Source organism: Microtus oregoni, unplaced genomic scaffold (genome assembly GCF_018167655.1).
Source record: "Microtus oregoni isolate MIOR12 unplaced genomic scaffold, Mior012 000005F_ref0000423, whole genome shotgun sequence".
Taxonomy (NCBI): Eukaryota; Metazoa; Chordata; class Mammalia; order Rodentia; family Cricetidae; genus Microtus; species Microtus oregoni.
The window spans coordinates 1,078,300-1,094,184 of record NW_024543064.1 but is presented as its reverse complement, the minus strand read 5'-3'; the positions used below and the strand labels follow the sequence as shown (position 1 = coordinate 1,094,184).

Genomic DNA, 15,885 nt, shown 5'->3' with positions numbered 1-15,885 from the left:
ATGATGAGAAAGGCCTGTGTTATCTGTATTATTTTAAGTGATTTTATTTTTCTGGAGACTGGGTCTGTAGTACAGGTTGGCATTGAACTTAAGGTCTTTCTTCAGCCACCTAAGTAGTGGAAGGCACACCACTACTGGCACTAACAGTTTATGATGTTTCAGTCCAGTGGTGTGTATTAGACATTGTTGTACCGGCAAAAAAGATGGTTTTTAATCCAGTTCTACATAGGACTTTAAAAGTTTTGATGAATGCTGCAGGAAAGTTCTGTTTTATGAGACCACAGCTCTGAAGTTTTCAATTTCTTTGTTGTTTTTTTCCCCTTTCTTTTTTTTAAGGTTTTTCCAAGACTGGGGTGTTTATGTAGCCTTGGCTATTCTGAAACTGACTTTGTAGACCAGGCTGGCCTGGAACTCACAGAGATCCGACTGCCTCTGCCTCCCAAGTGCTGGGATTAAAAGCGTGCACCACCATACCCAGTGTTTTACTTGCTTTATAAGTTACTCAAGTGATTCCCCCCCCAAATTTATTTATTTATTTGTTTGTGTGTTTGTTTATTGTGTATGCATTGTTCTGCCTGCGTGTATGCCTGCAGGCAGAGGGCGCAGCACCAGCTCTCGTTATGGATGAGCCACATATATGGTTACTAGGGGTTGAACTCATGACCTCTGGGAGAGCAGTTAGTGCTCTTAACTGTGAATTTTCAATCAGCCAGTGTTACTGTAGCTTATTTATTTTGTGCCATGTTTCTGTTGCAGAGCTTGAATTCTGAAGTGAGGAGAGCACTGAGACCTGAAGATGAGTGAACTTGACCAGCTGCGGCAGGAGGCCGAGCAACTGAAGAACCAGATCAGAGTAAGTAGCAGTACGTGTCTGTTTCAGATCAGAAGTTTCCTGTTCTGGATGACCCATACAGTGCTCCAGAATGACTGTTGAAATGCATACAACAGCTCTTGGGCCACCAGAGAGAACAGACTTATCTACTAAATGAAAGATAAATTTCAGCTTCCAGTACTCAGAAGGCAGAGGCAGGCAGGTGTCTGTGAGTTTGAGGTCAGACTGGTCTACATAGAGAAATCTTCTCTCAGAAAAAAAAATGAAGGGGAAAGATAAATTTCATTGTAATCTGATTCTTTTTTTTTTTTTTTTTTTTTTTTTTGGTTTTTCGAGACAGGGTTTCTCTGTGGCTTTGGAGCCTGTCCTGGAACTAGCTCTGTAGACCAGGCTGGTCTCGAACTCACAGAGTGAGTTCTCTCTCTGCCTCCCGAGTGCCGGGATTAAAGGCGTGCGCCACCATTGCCCGGCTAATCTGATTCTTTTGAGGTGGGGCTAGAGGTAGAACTGAGAGCCCTTATACATACCAGGTGAATGTGGGTTTAATAGTTTAGGGGTTTGTATTTTATTTTTTTGTTACTTGAGATAAGGTTTCTCTTTTCACTATGTAACTTCGACTATCCTGGAACTCAAAATGTAGACCAGGCTGACTTTGAACAATTAAAGTGTATGTTTTCTTTCTTAGACTTTGTCTAAAGAGCTAGGCAAAAAGATTTAAGATTTACTAGGAAAACCCCAGTTTTCATTTTGTTTAGGGCTTTGTGTATTTGAAATAACTGTCTCTGATTTTCACGGTCTCATCTAAAGACACAGCAATCCTCAGAATCTCAGTAAGTGTTGACAACAGTCAGAGTCTGCCTGTTGTTGAACAGTCACATTTCTTTGACTTTGTCAGTGTGTGCAGGCTGCCAGGGGAACTTTATGGAGAATCTTCAGCACCGTTTTGGCTAACTTTTCTTTTTTTCCCCGTCATCGTTGTTGTTTGAGACAGGGTTTCTCTGTTTAACAGCCCTGGCTGTCCTGGAACTCCTTTGTAGACAAGTCAGGCCTTCAACTCGTAGAGATCTGTTTGCTTTTGCCTCCCAAGTGCTAGAATGAAAGGCCTGTGCCACCACTCTCCAACTTTGATTTTTTTTTTTTTCTTTTCTTGGATTTTTCGAGACAGGGTTTCTCTGTGGCTTTGGAGCTTGTCCTGGATCTAGCTCTTGTAGACCAGTCTGGCCTCTAACTAATAGAGATCCATCCACCTGCATCTGCCTCTCGAGTGCTGGGATTAAAAGTGTGTGTCACCACTGCCCGGCCTTGGTTCCCAGTTTCTATCTTTGCTGGAGATCAGAATGGGTTTGAGGCATTTGCATAGATCATATGCTTTTGAGATTTTTTTTTTATCTTTTCTTTGTCTCAGAAGTTCTGAAAGCTGAGAATATAAAAATTAAAATTCTGAGGGACAAAGGAGTTGTATTGAGTAACTATCTGAAATTATTTTTCAAGTCTATCTTGAAGATAGTCCTAAACTATAGTATGATTTAAGTTTTACTTTTTTGAGACAGGTTCTTACTATGTAACTCTGGCTATTCTGGAAATCACTATGTAGACCAGGCTGGCCTCAAAGTCACAGATTTATCTGCCTCTGCCTCCCAAGTGCAGGGAACTAAAGGTATGTGCCACTGTGTTGGGCTTGTATTTGGACTTTTTAAAGGGGAACGAAGTAGAGATAGCTATTATTTTTTTTTTTTTTATGTTAGGCTGGCATGGAAGTCATCTATGTGGCAGAGGGTAAATTTAGAGAAAGGATACGAAAGCCCAGGTGTTGGGGAAAACGTGCTTAGAACAAAGATGAAAAAGAGAAAAGCGAGCGGTTTACAGTGCTGCATAGTTATAGCCATGTAGCACCCCGTGTTTTCACTCCTGTTACATGTGTAGTCCTTAGTGCCCTCCTTTCTACACCTACATAGTTAGTGTCCTTGTGTACAGCAGTCAAGAGGTAGAAAGAAGCAGGAGGATCAGGAGTTCAAGGCCATTCTCTGTTATGCAAGACATTTGAGACCAAGTAGGCAATACAAGGCCCTGTCCCACGGGAAAACATAAAAAGCAGGTAAAAACAATTTCAACAAGTTTGATCTAGTTCCATCTAGCTAAGCACAAGTACATTGCGGCCAGTACCTTATAGTGCTTTCACGTGAGTTTTGTTTTGCTCGTAAAGTTCAGCGCCTCACTCTCAGGGCATCCTTTAGTTCACACTCACTGTGTAATGTGCACAGAGTAGCTCGTGGCACAAGACCTCCATTGTGGACAGCACCAGTTTTGATTATTCCTAGTAAAGACACTCTGCTTCAGCCCTCAGAATGAGTGTCATCCTCACAAATGGGTGCATTGGATTTGGACCTTGCCTCTCAACACCGGGCTACTTTTACGATGAATTGGTGAGGAGAGGTGAAGACCATTGAGTCTCCAAATGGAAAGGGAGTGCCTTTTCTGTTGTTTGTTTTTGAGACAGAGTCTCACTGTCTCTTTCTAGGAAGTGTTGTTTGTTCTTAGATTGTTTTTCATGTGAAACACCCTCTGTGGTGGTCTGAAACAAAATGACCCCCAAAGAGAGTGGCATTACTAAGAGGTGTGGCCTTGTTGGAGGAAGTGTCACTGTGGGGTGGACTTTGAGGTCTCCTGTGCTCAAGCCACTCCCAGTGTCACAGTTCACTTTCTGTTGCCTGAAGATAAAAATGTAGGTAGTCAACACCATGTCTGTCTGCACACGTTCCTGGTCCCCACCGAGATGCTAATGAACTGACCTGGAACTAAGCTGCTACTACAATTGAAAGTTTTCCTTTATAAGAATTGCTGTGGTCATGATGCTTGCTGGCCAGAAGAGGGTATCAGTTCTCATTACAGATGGCTGGGAGCAACCATGTGGTTGCTGGGAATTGAACTCAGGACCTCTAGAAGAGCAGTCAGTGCTCTCAACCTCTGAGCCATCTCTCCAGCCCCTATTTTTTAGTCTTTTAAACCCAAGGCTATACATTATATCAACAAGCATGGTTTTTGAAAGTATTAGACTTATTGGCATGAAAAACATTTGAGAGTGACTAGCTATTTTAAGCCTTTTCTGTGCACCTAATCCATTTTTTTTATGTAGAAATACTTGGTTATATAATTGTGTTTAGATTGCGAGCAGAATCATTAGGACGGACTTGGAACCTAGAAGTTTGTCCATACAGTAATGGTCATTTCAGTGTGTTTGCCTTGCCGTCCTAATAAATTAAAGCCCTGCGCAGTCATCAGGTTCTTAGTCAAGGTTATCAGTTCCTTTGACTTTTGCCTGTATTTAAATTTTGACCTTTTAAAAGTGGGGTTGTCTCATTTTTCTTCATAATGAATATCTCTGTATTTATATGTATGTGGTATTTTGAGATTTCAAGGCTTATTTCATTTATTAGTGAAAACATAGTAAAAAATTAAAGAAAAAACTACTGTGGTATTTCTTTTGTAGGTCTTTGCTGCATTGGTAGGTTTTATAGATAGCAAAGATTGCCTACTACTATTTTGTTATCAGTCTCCTTAGAATTTTTGTGTTTTTTTTTTTGTGTGTGTGTGTTTTTTTTTCTCGAGGCAGGGTTTCTCTGTGTAGTCCTAGCTGTCCTAGAACTCGCTTTGTAGACCAGGCTGGCCTCAAACTCATAAAGATCTGCCTGCCTCTTCCTCCCAAGTTCTAGGATTAAAGGTGTGCACCACCACCGTCCTGCCAAGTCTCTTTAGAATTTTACTAACAATTCTAGATTCCTTTTTCTTCTCATAGAACTTAAATTTAATCATTATTTGGCTTGAAAATAAAGTCCTTGGATATGCATTCTCAAAGGGAAGGTTTTTGGCCTGGATAGCTAACTGGTCTTCAGCCTGTTTCTTTCCTTGTAACTCCTCCTGCTCTCACAGAGGCTGTGGGAAAGACAGAGCAGGTGTATGTGGGCTGCCTGTAGTTCCAGTGACCCAAGTTCTGTGGAGTCTGCATGTTTTATGCAGGGTCAGACATTGTGAATCATTTCTGCTGTGACCTGAACAAAAAAGAATGCTTCATCATGCACACTGTGCTTTTGTTCCTGACAGTGGAGGCTTCCTGAAACCATGGTAGGGAAAGTCAGTCGTGAGGTTGAAAGTGAAATATAACTAATTCCTGTCTGTTATTTCATAGGATGCTCGTAAAGCTTGTGCTGATGCAACTCTTTCTCAGGTAAGAAACTAGCTGTCAATCATTCGTAATGCAGTCGAGTGTGGGCTGTTACCTTCATGTTAAACTTCTGGAATGAGTAGTCTGTCCTGTGGGGTGAGGATGTAAAACCACTATCAAGACTTCATTTGGAAGTTGGTTCTGATGGTAGATAGGCAGTGAGGACCAATGGATGTTCTTTAAATGAAAATGAGATCTCTTCTACATGACAAACGGTTTTACTGCCAGACTCGTGTCCAGAAGAATCAAACTGATTGTAAAGCATGTACAGGGCTGATGGATGACGCCGTGGTTAACGTGTACCTCCCACCAATTCAACACTGAGTTCAGTTCCTAGGGCTCTGCAAACATGTGCTGCTCCTCTACCCCAATAAATAAAGATTCATTTTAAAAGTTATTGAAAATACATGTGATCGTCAGCTCTTGCTGTGGTGTAGTTCTGTTGCTGTGGTGAAGCGCTTTGGTTAAAAGTAACCTGCGGATGAAAGATTTATTTTGATTTAGACCTGCTTCTAGATCATAATTCACCATTGAGTAAAGTCAGGGCAGGAACCATAGGAGGAGCATTGTTTACTCCTCACTTCCTAAACAGCCAAGGATCATCTGCTTAGAGGTGATATTGCTCACAATGGTCTGGACCCTGCACATCCGTTGATAGTCCAGACAGTACCCCACAGAGGATTTTTTTAACTGGGTGATTCTAGGTTGTGTCAGGTTGACAATGGAAAGTTGCTAGCACAGTAAACACATGTCCACCTTCTCTTGGGGATTTGATGCCTGGCCCTCAGACCTCAAAGAAACAGTTTTGTTTTGTTTTTTTTAAGTGAATATCCATGACGGTGAAAGTATGGTTTGTATATTAGCTAAAGATGGCGATAACTCATAATTTAATGAAGCAATATTAAAATTATGGCTTTTCTATAGTAGTCACATGGGGAATACACTCATGATCTTAAAATATCTTACTGTTTGTAGTGAAATGATATGGGATACCACAGTGCCTGCCCACTGGGTAAAGTGGTGAGTGGCATAGGCACCGTGGCGCATAAGTACTTGATTGCTGCAGTATATTGCTAATAGACATGCGGTATGCTTAAGGGGATTTACACAGCAGGTGCTGCAGGATGGACAGTTTAATTGTGCTACTTAAGAGCAGGTGCAATCTAAAGTGTATAAATTGGCTTTTGGAGAGATGGCTCAGCAGTTAAAAGTATTTGCCGCTCTTCTAGAGGACCTGTATTCTGCTTCCAGCACCCCCACAGTGGCTCACAACTGTCAGTAATTGCAGATGCAGTCTCTTTTCTGACCTCCTAGGGCTCCTGCATGCACTTGGTACACACAAACATTCAGGGACACACCATACACATAAAATATTCTTTTTAAGTAAATACAGGATTTTCCATTCAATATTTTTGATTCTCAGTTGATATTCTATACTGGAACACAAGTGGAGAGTCTATTTGCTAAAGTTAATCTGTACTAATTTTATTTTTTAAGATCACAAACAACATTGATCCGGTGGGAAGAATCCAAATGCGAACCAGAAGAACGCTGAGGGGTCATCTGGCCAAGATTTATGCCATGCACTGGGGCACAGACTCAAGGTATGAACTGGCCCTTCCCAAGCAGTGCTTGAAATGTTAGCTCACTCTTAGGATTTCTAAAAGACAGTGGTTAGAAAGTTGAGCTGGTGTGGGCGTAGTGGCACACACTTTTAATCCCAACACTCAGGAGGAAAAGTAGGCAGATCCTTGTGAGTTCCAGGCTAGTCGAGGCTGCATAGTGAGAGAAGGTGAGTTAGAAAACTTGTTCCATCCACTGCCTGCAGCCAGGTCTGGTGTTGACAGCTTCTCTATTCAAATCTCCGTTTAACTGGCTTATTGCACCACTGTCTTTCTCATGCCAGCACCAGCTTTCACCCCTCATCTTTTAGATTCTGGATCACAGTTTCCCCAGCTACTCTGTTGGCTGAGTTGTAATGCAAGAATTGGACAATGAAGCCGGACGGTGGTGGTGCACGCCTTTAATCCTAGCACTCGGGAGGCAGAGGCAGGCGGATCTCTGTGAGTTCGAGACCAGCCTGGTCTACAAGAGCTAGTTCCAGGACAGGCTCCAAAACCACAGAGAAACCCTGTCTAGAAAAACCAAAAAAAAAAAAAAAAAAAAGAATTGGACGATGAAGAAAAAGATACTAAGTTTCCAGCAGCAGACTGGTCCCAAAAACTAAATGTGGGCTTCAGTGGTCTTTTCATCCTCACTGTGACGCTGTATGGAATATAAATTAATGGCTGTCTTTATCTTCCTACATGGTCCTACCTTCTACTTATTTATCTTTTATAGTTTGATAACTACCGTTTATTGGACTTCTGGGTCTCTTGTCATTTTTTTTACACTGATAATGAAACATAGTGCAACGTGGTTTATGTGGCTATAGCAAGTCCTTCCAGACCCAACAGAATCTTAGCACACACCCCCTTTGGTCTTTTTTTTTTCCCTTTCTTTTTTCTTTTTCTTTTCCCATTTTCTGTTGCCAGAATGGAATTTCTGCTTGTTTTTTTTCTTTGTTTCTGAAATGATCTGCTGTAGGGTGTAAACAGCTGGAGAACAAACAATTCTATCTTTAGTTCTCCACAGGGTCCCCGTACAATTGCTGTGCAAATGAGTGCTTTACGTGACCGTTTAATGATGGAAGCAGTCTCATCAGAAAAGAAAAAGGGGGTGGGGTATTGCTCTCTTCTCAGAGGGTTCTACTTCAGAGATCATGTATGTATTGTGTTGGTGCTGTCAAAATTAAGAGTAGATTTATCCATTGATTGTTTTTGCAGTGCTGGGCATTGAACCTAGAGTCTAGGCAATTGGTGTACCACTAAAGTACATTTTCAGGCCAAGAATAGATTTTTGTTTTGTTTTGTTTTTCGAGGCGGGTCTTGTCCATGAAACAGCCGTGGCTGTCCAGGAACTCGTTCTGTAGACCAGGTTAGCCTCAAACTCAAGAGATCCCCCTGCTCTGCCTCCTGAGTGCTGGTATAGACCTTCAATGTTCCCACTGCAAAATGGTTCTAAACAGGTGAGGTAACGGCTGTGTTAATTCACTTCATTCAATCATTCTGTAATGTAAACATTAGGCAATTTATATAGTCCATAATTGTCAATTAAAAATAAAGGTCATTCAAAATAAATAAGTAAAATTAGAAAATTACTAAATTCAAAGTTACCTTTTAATGATTTATAAAATTAAGTATGAAAATGAAAGAAAATATTCCTACTGATCAATTCATCAGAGAGTGCATTATCAAAGGTAAGTGGTAATAGACAGATTGTAATCTCTGCTTTTCTTCCATACACGAGAACATTGCAATAGCTGTGCTTTGGTCAGTAGCCCAGGGCCCTGGACTGGGAATCTCAGCAGTTAAATTCTCACGGGGGTGTTGGGAAGGTGTGCTTCATACAGGTGTGTTCAGAGACCTATGGATAAGTGTGTGGCCTGAGCAGTAAAGGGCAGTTAGCATGAGATGAAGCCTGATATTCCATCTAATCTTAAGCATGAGTTTGTCTTGAAAACCATGGGTCAGAAGGAAGGTGTGTGTATCAGTGGGACCCCAGATTTAAGGCCATGATATTCTTGTGAACAGGGAAGGCTCATGGGTGGTTTTTAGTCTGATCTCTTTCTTGGGCGGTATAGAGGGAGTATGACATGTTTTTTTTCTTTGAACTAGACAACATAACCCTAAGACTCTCAACAGACCAGTCAACAAAGTAGAGCTGTTACTTGTCTAGCATGTACTAGGCCCTGGGATATTGCTAGTATTGGGTAACTGGGAGGTGGGGGGGGGGGTGCATGCCTATAACCCCAGAACTCAGGAGGTACAGGCAGGGGGATCACAGAAGCTCAAGACCAGTCTCAGCTACATAGCAAGTTCTGGGCCAGCTTGGTCCTGTCTCAAAAAGCAAATAAAACTTTCAGGTGACCATTCTTTCTGGCTAGTCAGTGGTTGCATTTTATAATCCAAAGTAGCTCTTTAGGGAGATGTTCTGGTTATATATTTCCCCTCCCCTTTACATAATCTTTATATTTTTGCCTTCATAGTAAAAGGTTATCGAGCTGGGTGTAATGGTAAACGCTTTTGAGTTCTTCATTCATGAGTACTTCAGGAGTAGAGACAGGTAGATCTCTGTGAGTTCAAGGGCAACATGGTCTACATAGGAGAGTTTCAGACTATCTAGGACTACATATTAGAACTATATCAAAACGGAAAGAAAAAGTTGTTATAATTTTTTTATATATATAACTCAAAGCTGCAGTTCATGACTGTCCTTGTTCATTGTGGTAATTGGCAATTTGATTTTGTGCCTGTGTGGACTGGGAAGTTGTCTGAGTAGCTAAGAATTCTTAGAGCACAAGCTTGCAGACCTGAATTTACATTGCTAACAATACATGGAAAAGTCGGTCCTGGCCAGACCAACCCTTAACCCCAGTGCTGTAGTGGGGTGGAGTTAGAATGCTTGACCCTACCTGGAAAAAAAGACCATTCCAGGTTCAGTGAGAAATTCTGCTTTAAAGAAAGGAATTTTTCAGAGAATGAACGAGCAGGACAAACAACCTCTTCCTTTGACTTCTGAGTAGGGATACACATTGTGTGTGTGTGTGTGTGTGTGTGTGTGTGTGTGTGTGTGTATAACTTGTAATATTCGCAGTGTTTTCCCAGTCCTGTGAGGTTTTTATCTCTCTCTCCGTCCCAAAGCCTGGTGAAGTCTCTTTGGTTGGGTCCTTCTGTGATTGCCACTTTCTGTTCCAGGCAGCAATTTAACTGGTTCCCAATTTCTTTTCTTTTCTTTTTTTTTCCCCCGAGGCAGGTTTCTCTGTAGCTTTGGAGCCTGTCCTGGAACTCGCTCTTGTAGACCAGGCTGGCCTCAAACTCACAGAGATCCGCCTGCCTCTGTGTGTCGTGTCCCGTGCCGCCGCCCCCCCCCCCCCCCCCCCGTGCTGGGATTAAAGGCTTGCGCCACCACTGCCCAGCCTTGGTTCCCAGTTTCTTTCTCTGCTGGAAATCAGAATGGGAAAGACTTCAGGTAGCACAGTGAATTGTGTTGGTCCCTCCAAGTTACATGACCTGAGATTAGAATGTGTGTCTTCTTTCACCTTCTGGAGGATCAGCTGACAGCTTAGCATAGTCTTAATTCCTCACTGAATCAGCAATTACTGAGCTCTCTGAAGGTGACCCCTTAACTCAGAGGATGAGTTACTATAGATGTCTCTTAATACCCTTGCTCAGAGCCTCAAAAAGACCAGGCAGAAATAGAGTAGCTGAGGGCCCTTACATTGTCCTGTAAAGATAGTTGAAATCACCTTAGTTAGGTATGGTGACCAAACATGGGTAGAGGAGGTAGACGGACTTAAAAGCCCCATAAAAGGGGAGCTTGAGCAGCTTTCAGCCTTGGCTACACAGTATCCTATCTCCACAAAAGTAAAAGAGTCATCTGAAGAGGAAGAGATGCCTTAGTAGTCAAGAATTTCCCTTGTATGCTCAAGGCTCCAGGGTTCAGTCCTTAGCACCTCATAAAAAATTGTGCCAGAGGCTAAGGTGCAGTTCATTGGAGAAGCACAGTTTACTATGCAGGACACCTTGGGTTAAATTTCTACAACTAAAAAGAAAAAAGTTGTAACTAAAAAGCAACAGGCTTTGTTCTGTGCCCAGTTTAGTTCTGTGATAAATTCTGTGACAAAGGATTGGAAGGGTTTATACCTTGTCACATGTGTTGTTCTTTTTAAAGGAAGTTTATTCATCAAAACATGGCTTGGCGGGGTCTGATAGACAGTACACAGCTTTAATGCAAGTACTTTAGGAGCAGACAACTGGACTCTTAAGTTTGAGGTCAACCTGGTCTACATAGTAAGTTCTAGGACAGTTAGAGCTGTATTATAGAGAGATAAAGAAATCTGTAAACATGGTTTGATTAAAAGGACTCAGAATGAAGTGGCTGAGTTTTACCTCAAGTCTTTGATCTGCTTCAAAAATCCAAATATACCCTAATATACTTGTAGCTAAAATGTCTGGAATATAAACTAGACATTTTGATTAAATATGTCACTATCATATTGAAAAGTATCTCTGGACCTGGAAGAACCTCTTGCTTTTCCTTGAAACAAAACAACAGATTCTCCTGGAACATGTGCCTGAGTAGCATGGTGCCCAGAATTCCTCTCACCCAGATTGCTTTTTAGTAACTTAGATTTCTTTGCCTGCTAGTCTTGTTTTCTTTTTACAGTATCCTTTCTTAATTCTGCAAATATAGAAAGCAACAGATACCAGGCTTAGCACAGCTGCCCCGAAGCAGAATTGAGTTACAAGCAATTCATAATAGTTGGTGGTCTCTTTTGCCTGACCATGTACAATTCTGTCATTTGTCATCTTTACTACCATGAAGGTGGAGACTCCTTAGTTTTATGGAGACTAGCATTTTGATTTGATCTCAGTCTGGGAAGTTCTATGGTGTTGTTTCTTTTTTTCCTTGGCTTTTGGGTATAGAATCTGGGTCTCAAACTTGTTACACAGTCGAACTTGGCCTTGAACTCTTAGTCACGGTGTCTCCACTTCCCACAATCTTGGATTACAACCTACACTGCCATTCCAGTTCATGGGGTGTGTTCCGGTTCGCTTTTTTTTTTTTTTTTTTTTTTTTTTGTTAAGACAAGTTTTCTCTGTGTAGCCCTGGCTATCTTAGAGCTCAGTGTGTAGACCAGGCTGGCCTCAAACTCACAGAGATCCACCTGCCTCCACCTCGCAAGTGCTGGATTAAAGGTGTGAGCCACCACCCCCTGGCTCAGTTTGCTTTCTAGTGGTACAAGCAAAAGCAATTTGGGGAAGAGTTTATTTCATTTTGTAATTTTAGTTCATCGTGTGAAATAAAGTCAGGGCAGAAAACTGAAAGTCAATAACTGAAGCAGAGGCCACAAAGGACTTAGTTGGCCTCCCCCAGAACCATTGCCCAAGGATGGCACTGCCCACATCAGTTATTAACAGGAAAATGCCCCCTAGGCTTACCTGTAGACCGATATGGTGGAAGCATTTTTTTCAATTGATGACTCTAGAATGTGTCAACCCACAAAAAGAAAAAAAGAATAAAAGCAGGACAGAATGTTTAAAATGGTTCCTGAGTAGGGAGTGTTTCAAACTTTTCCCATAATACCCATAATATTCAGGTTTTCTTTGTATCAGATGGAACAAAACTGTATCCTAAATATTTGGTACTATTTAGGGCTCTGGACCGATCTGTGTATCTAATTTAACTTGGAATTAAAAAGAAACCTTGCAGAATTAAGAGTAGAGATCAGTACCACCTCTCAGGTGATAAGGGAAAAACTGGTAGTCTGACCAGCCAGATAGATGTCTCTAGGGCTGAACTGTTATCTGAGAATCATGGTGTCACATTGGTCAAACATTTATATCCTCCTTTTCTCAGTAAGTGTATTTGATCTTGCAAATTCAGTTTTAAAGCTCTAGTTGGATGTCACCAAGATTTGTTTTTTCCTTTTTCTTTCTCCAGGCTCCTTGTCAGCGCCTCTCAGGATGGAAAACTCATCATCTGGGACAGCTACACCACAAACAAGGTAGACAATTCTTCCCTGGAACACTGTCTGTTCCTGCCAACTCAGAAGTTTTTTCAGTGAGGATGTCCTGAGGGTGGTGGAAGAGCTCATGGTAGTCCCATGCTTGATGCACAGCTGTGCCTTGGTTGTCTTAGCATGGAGACAGGAGCTGGGTGCTTCCTTGTGTGTGTAGAAGAGCTGCATTCCAGTTTTGGTTCAGACGTTTCCTGACTTCTAGAATACTGAAAAGTATATTTCATTTAACTAGTTTCGTTTGTTAAACAAGATGTAATTTCAAACGCTATACTACCACCAATGTACATGAAATAATAAAAATAGATAAAATTTGCCAGGCGGAGGTGGCACACGTCTTTAATCCCAGCACTTAGGAGGCAGAGGCAGGTGGATCTCGGTGAGTTCAAGGCTTACTTGGTTGACAAAGTGAGTTCCAGGACAGCCAGTGCTGTTACACAGAGAAACCCTGCCTTAAAAAACAAAAACATTTTAGTTGAGGATTGGGAATGTTGCTCAGTGGTAGAGTACTTGCCTGTCTAACATAATTCCCTGGGTTTGTTTCCCAGAATCACAAAAAATAAGAACAAAATGTAACCCGGCACACTGGGTAAGAGTGTGATTCTAGTTACTAAGGAGGCCAAGGTAGGAGGCCAAAATTTAGACCCACCCTGGGTAATTTAGCAGGATACCACCAAAAAGGTGGGGCAGGGAGGGAAGAAAAAGAGAAGGCACAGGTACTAGGTAGAATGTTTGCCTGATAAGTACAAATCTCTAGATTAAATCTTTACTTCTCTGATATTAAAATAAATTATACTGGGTATGGTGGTGTATGCTTGTGATTTAGCATTTGAGAAATGAAGACAGGAAGATCACATATTAAATATTATCCTTATCTACATAGTAAAGTTGAAGCAAGCCTGAACTACATGAGACCTTCCTCAAGAAAAAAAAATTGTATCACCATCCAGTGGTGGCCTCTGCCTTAACTTGTACTCCTCTTTAATTCCAGTACTCGGGAGGCAGAGGCGGGAGGATCTCTGTGAGTTTGATGCCAGCCTGGTCTACAGAGGGAATTCAGAGAAACCCTGTCTCAAAAAAACAAAACAAACAAAAATAATTATAAACCGAAGAACAGAACTCACTTAAGTGCTGAATGGGTGTCGTGGCCAGTCTGTAATTTCAGCATTTGGAAGACAAACAAGGAATCCCCAGAGCAAGCTGGCTAGCTACATTAGTCATAGATGCACTATAGATACAATTGTGAGACCCTGTCACAAAAAATAGGTAGACAATGGGTAGGGAAGAGTTCCAATATTAGTCTCAGCCCTCCGTATCCACCTGTACTGGCGCACACACACATACACACACTTTTAAAAATATGTGCTGGGGCTGGAGAGATGGCTCAGTGGTTAAGGCCACTGGGTGCTCTTCCAGAAGACCTGAGTTTGATTCTCAGCACCTCACAACCATCTGTAACTCTAGTTCAAAGGGGAATGCAATGCCATCTTCTGGCCTTACCAGGCACTGCACTTGCATGGTTAACATGTTTAAACAAATGCTCATACACATAAATTATTCAAAAATAATTGAATGCTGTCTTCAGTCCTGGTAAGGTAAATAATCTAAAACGGTAGTGTTTTCCTAAGAAATACTAGATACACAGAAGAAATTGTTGGAATTCCAACAGCTCTATCTAAACAGCAAGATTAATTATGATGCCAGTGTACAGCTTGACGCACTGTGTGTGTGTGTGTGTGTGTGTGTGTGTGTGTGTGTGAGAGAGAGAGAGGGGGGGGGAGAACACGGATGAATGAGTATGTCGTGTCTCCTAAGCTCACTTCTATTTGCGGTTATCTTCCTGCCTCAGCCTCTAAGTGCTGGGATTAACATACATCACTATGTTTGGCTTTTTTTCTTTTTTTCTGTGTTTTCTTTTTTAACTCATGGCCATTTTGATAGAATTAAAAGGAGAACTAAGTGCTGGACGGTGGTGGCACATGCCTTTAATCCCAACACTTGGGGCCCAGAGGCAGGAGATTTTGTGAGTTCCAGGACAGCCAGGAGTTACTCAAACCCTGTCTCGAGAAACTAAAAAAGGGTGTATGTGTGTGTGTGTGGGGGGGGAGGCTAAGTAATTCCTTAAAAATCATAATAACATCCTTCCTTCCTTAAATCATTAAAAATAGGAATATAATTTCCATTTTTCATTGAGATGGTCTCTTACTATATTTATCCCTCAAGCTTGTCATCAGGGCTGGTGATGAAGAGCACTCGACCAGTAGACAAGGCTGAGTTCAATCCGCAGCACCCATAAGAAAAACAAACATAAGACCTTGTTCTTCCTCCCTTGCCTTTCGTGTGCTAGACTCACTGGTGTAGGCCATCACACCCATCCACTAGTTAATTTTTTAGTTCTATTTTATTTTTTGAGAAAGTCTCACTGTGTAGTCATAGCTGGCCTGGAACTCAGTATGTAGACCAGGCTGACCTCAAACTCAGAGCTCCACCTACTTTACCTCTTTATGCTGGGATTAAAGACGCCATACCTAGCTGTCTTTAAAGTTACATTTCCTGGACTTAATAGTGTTACCTTTCTGTGTTCTTGTTCCTTAGGTCCATGCCATCCCTCTGCGCTCTTCCTGGGTTATGACCTGTGCTTACGCTCCTTCTGGGAATTACGTGGCTTGTGGGGGCCTGGATAACATCTGCTCCATTTACAATCTGAAAACCCGTGAAGGGAATGTGCGTGTGAGTCGTGAGCTGGCAGGACACACAGGTACACATCTCATCTCAACTTTCCAGTAATATGTTCCTTTGATTTGTTGATCATGGTTCAAGTAAAAGTTATGCTAAGGGCCAGAAATTTTCTAAAAGTGAAGCCAAACCAGACTTAACCTGTCTTAACCTGTAAGAAACCTGTAGATTGGGTACTAAAGCTGGTTTCTGAACTCCCAGCTACTGGGTTCTCTTCGAACAGTTGGCAGCCACCATTCTTGTTTATCAGCACGTCGGCAGTCCTTCCGTCCTCATCGTGTGTTCATGTGCACAGCCTCCCTGTTGTGAACTGACGTGCTCCTTCAGAGGAGACGGAAGAGAATCTTTGGTCCATTCAGGTCTTTGGAGTGTGGTCGGCATTAAAATGTTGGGTGCAGACTGTTTTGCCCAGAATTAGTTCACACTGCATTCAGAACACATTGCATTAGCAAAGAAGAAGCCCTGTCATAGTTTGTT

At 41.9% G+C, this 15,885-nt stretch overlaps 1 protein-coding gene across 5 annotated transcripts in view; it reads left to right on the top strand.

Annotated features, from left to right (window-relative positions):
- Positions 1-15,885, top strand: part of LOC121448045 (guanine nucleotide-binding protein G(I)/G(S)/G(T) subunit beta-1) — a 60,524-nt gene that overhangs the window by 33,453 nt on the left and 11,186 nt on the right. For all 5 annotated transcript variants that reach the window (XM_041651646.1, XM_041651647.1, XM_041651644.1 and 2 more), the window contains 5 exons: positions 757-853; positions 5,016-5,054; positions 6,549-6,655; positions 12,597-12,660; positions 15,268-15,430. In XM_041651646.1, coding sequence (XP_041507580.1) covers positions 797-853; positions 5,016-5,054; positions 6,549-6,655; positions 12,597-12,660; positions 15,268-15,430 — 430 coding nt within the window. In that variant the 5' untranslated portion in view covers positions 757-796. The remainder of the gene's footprint in view (positions 1-756; positions 854-5,015; positions 5,055-6,548; positions 6,656-12,596; positions 12,661-15,267; positions 15,431-15,885) is intronic.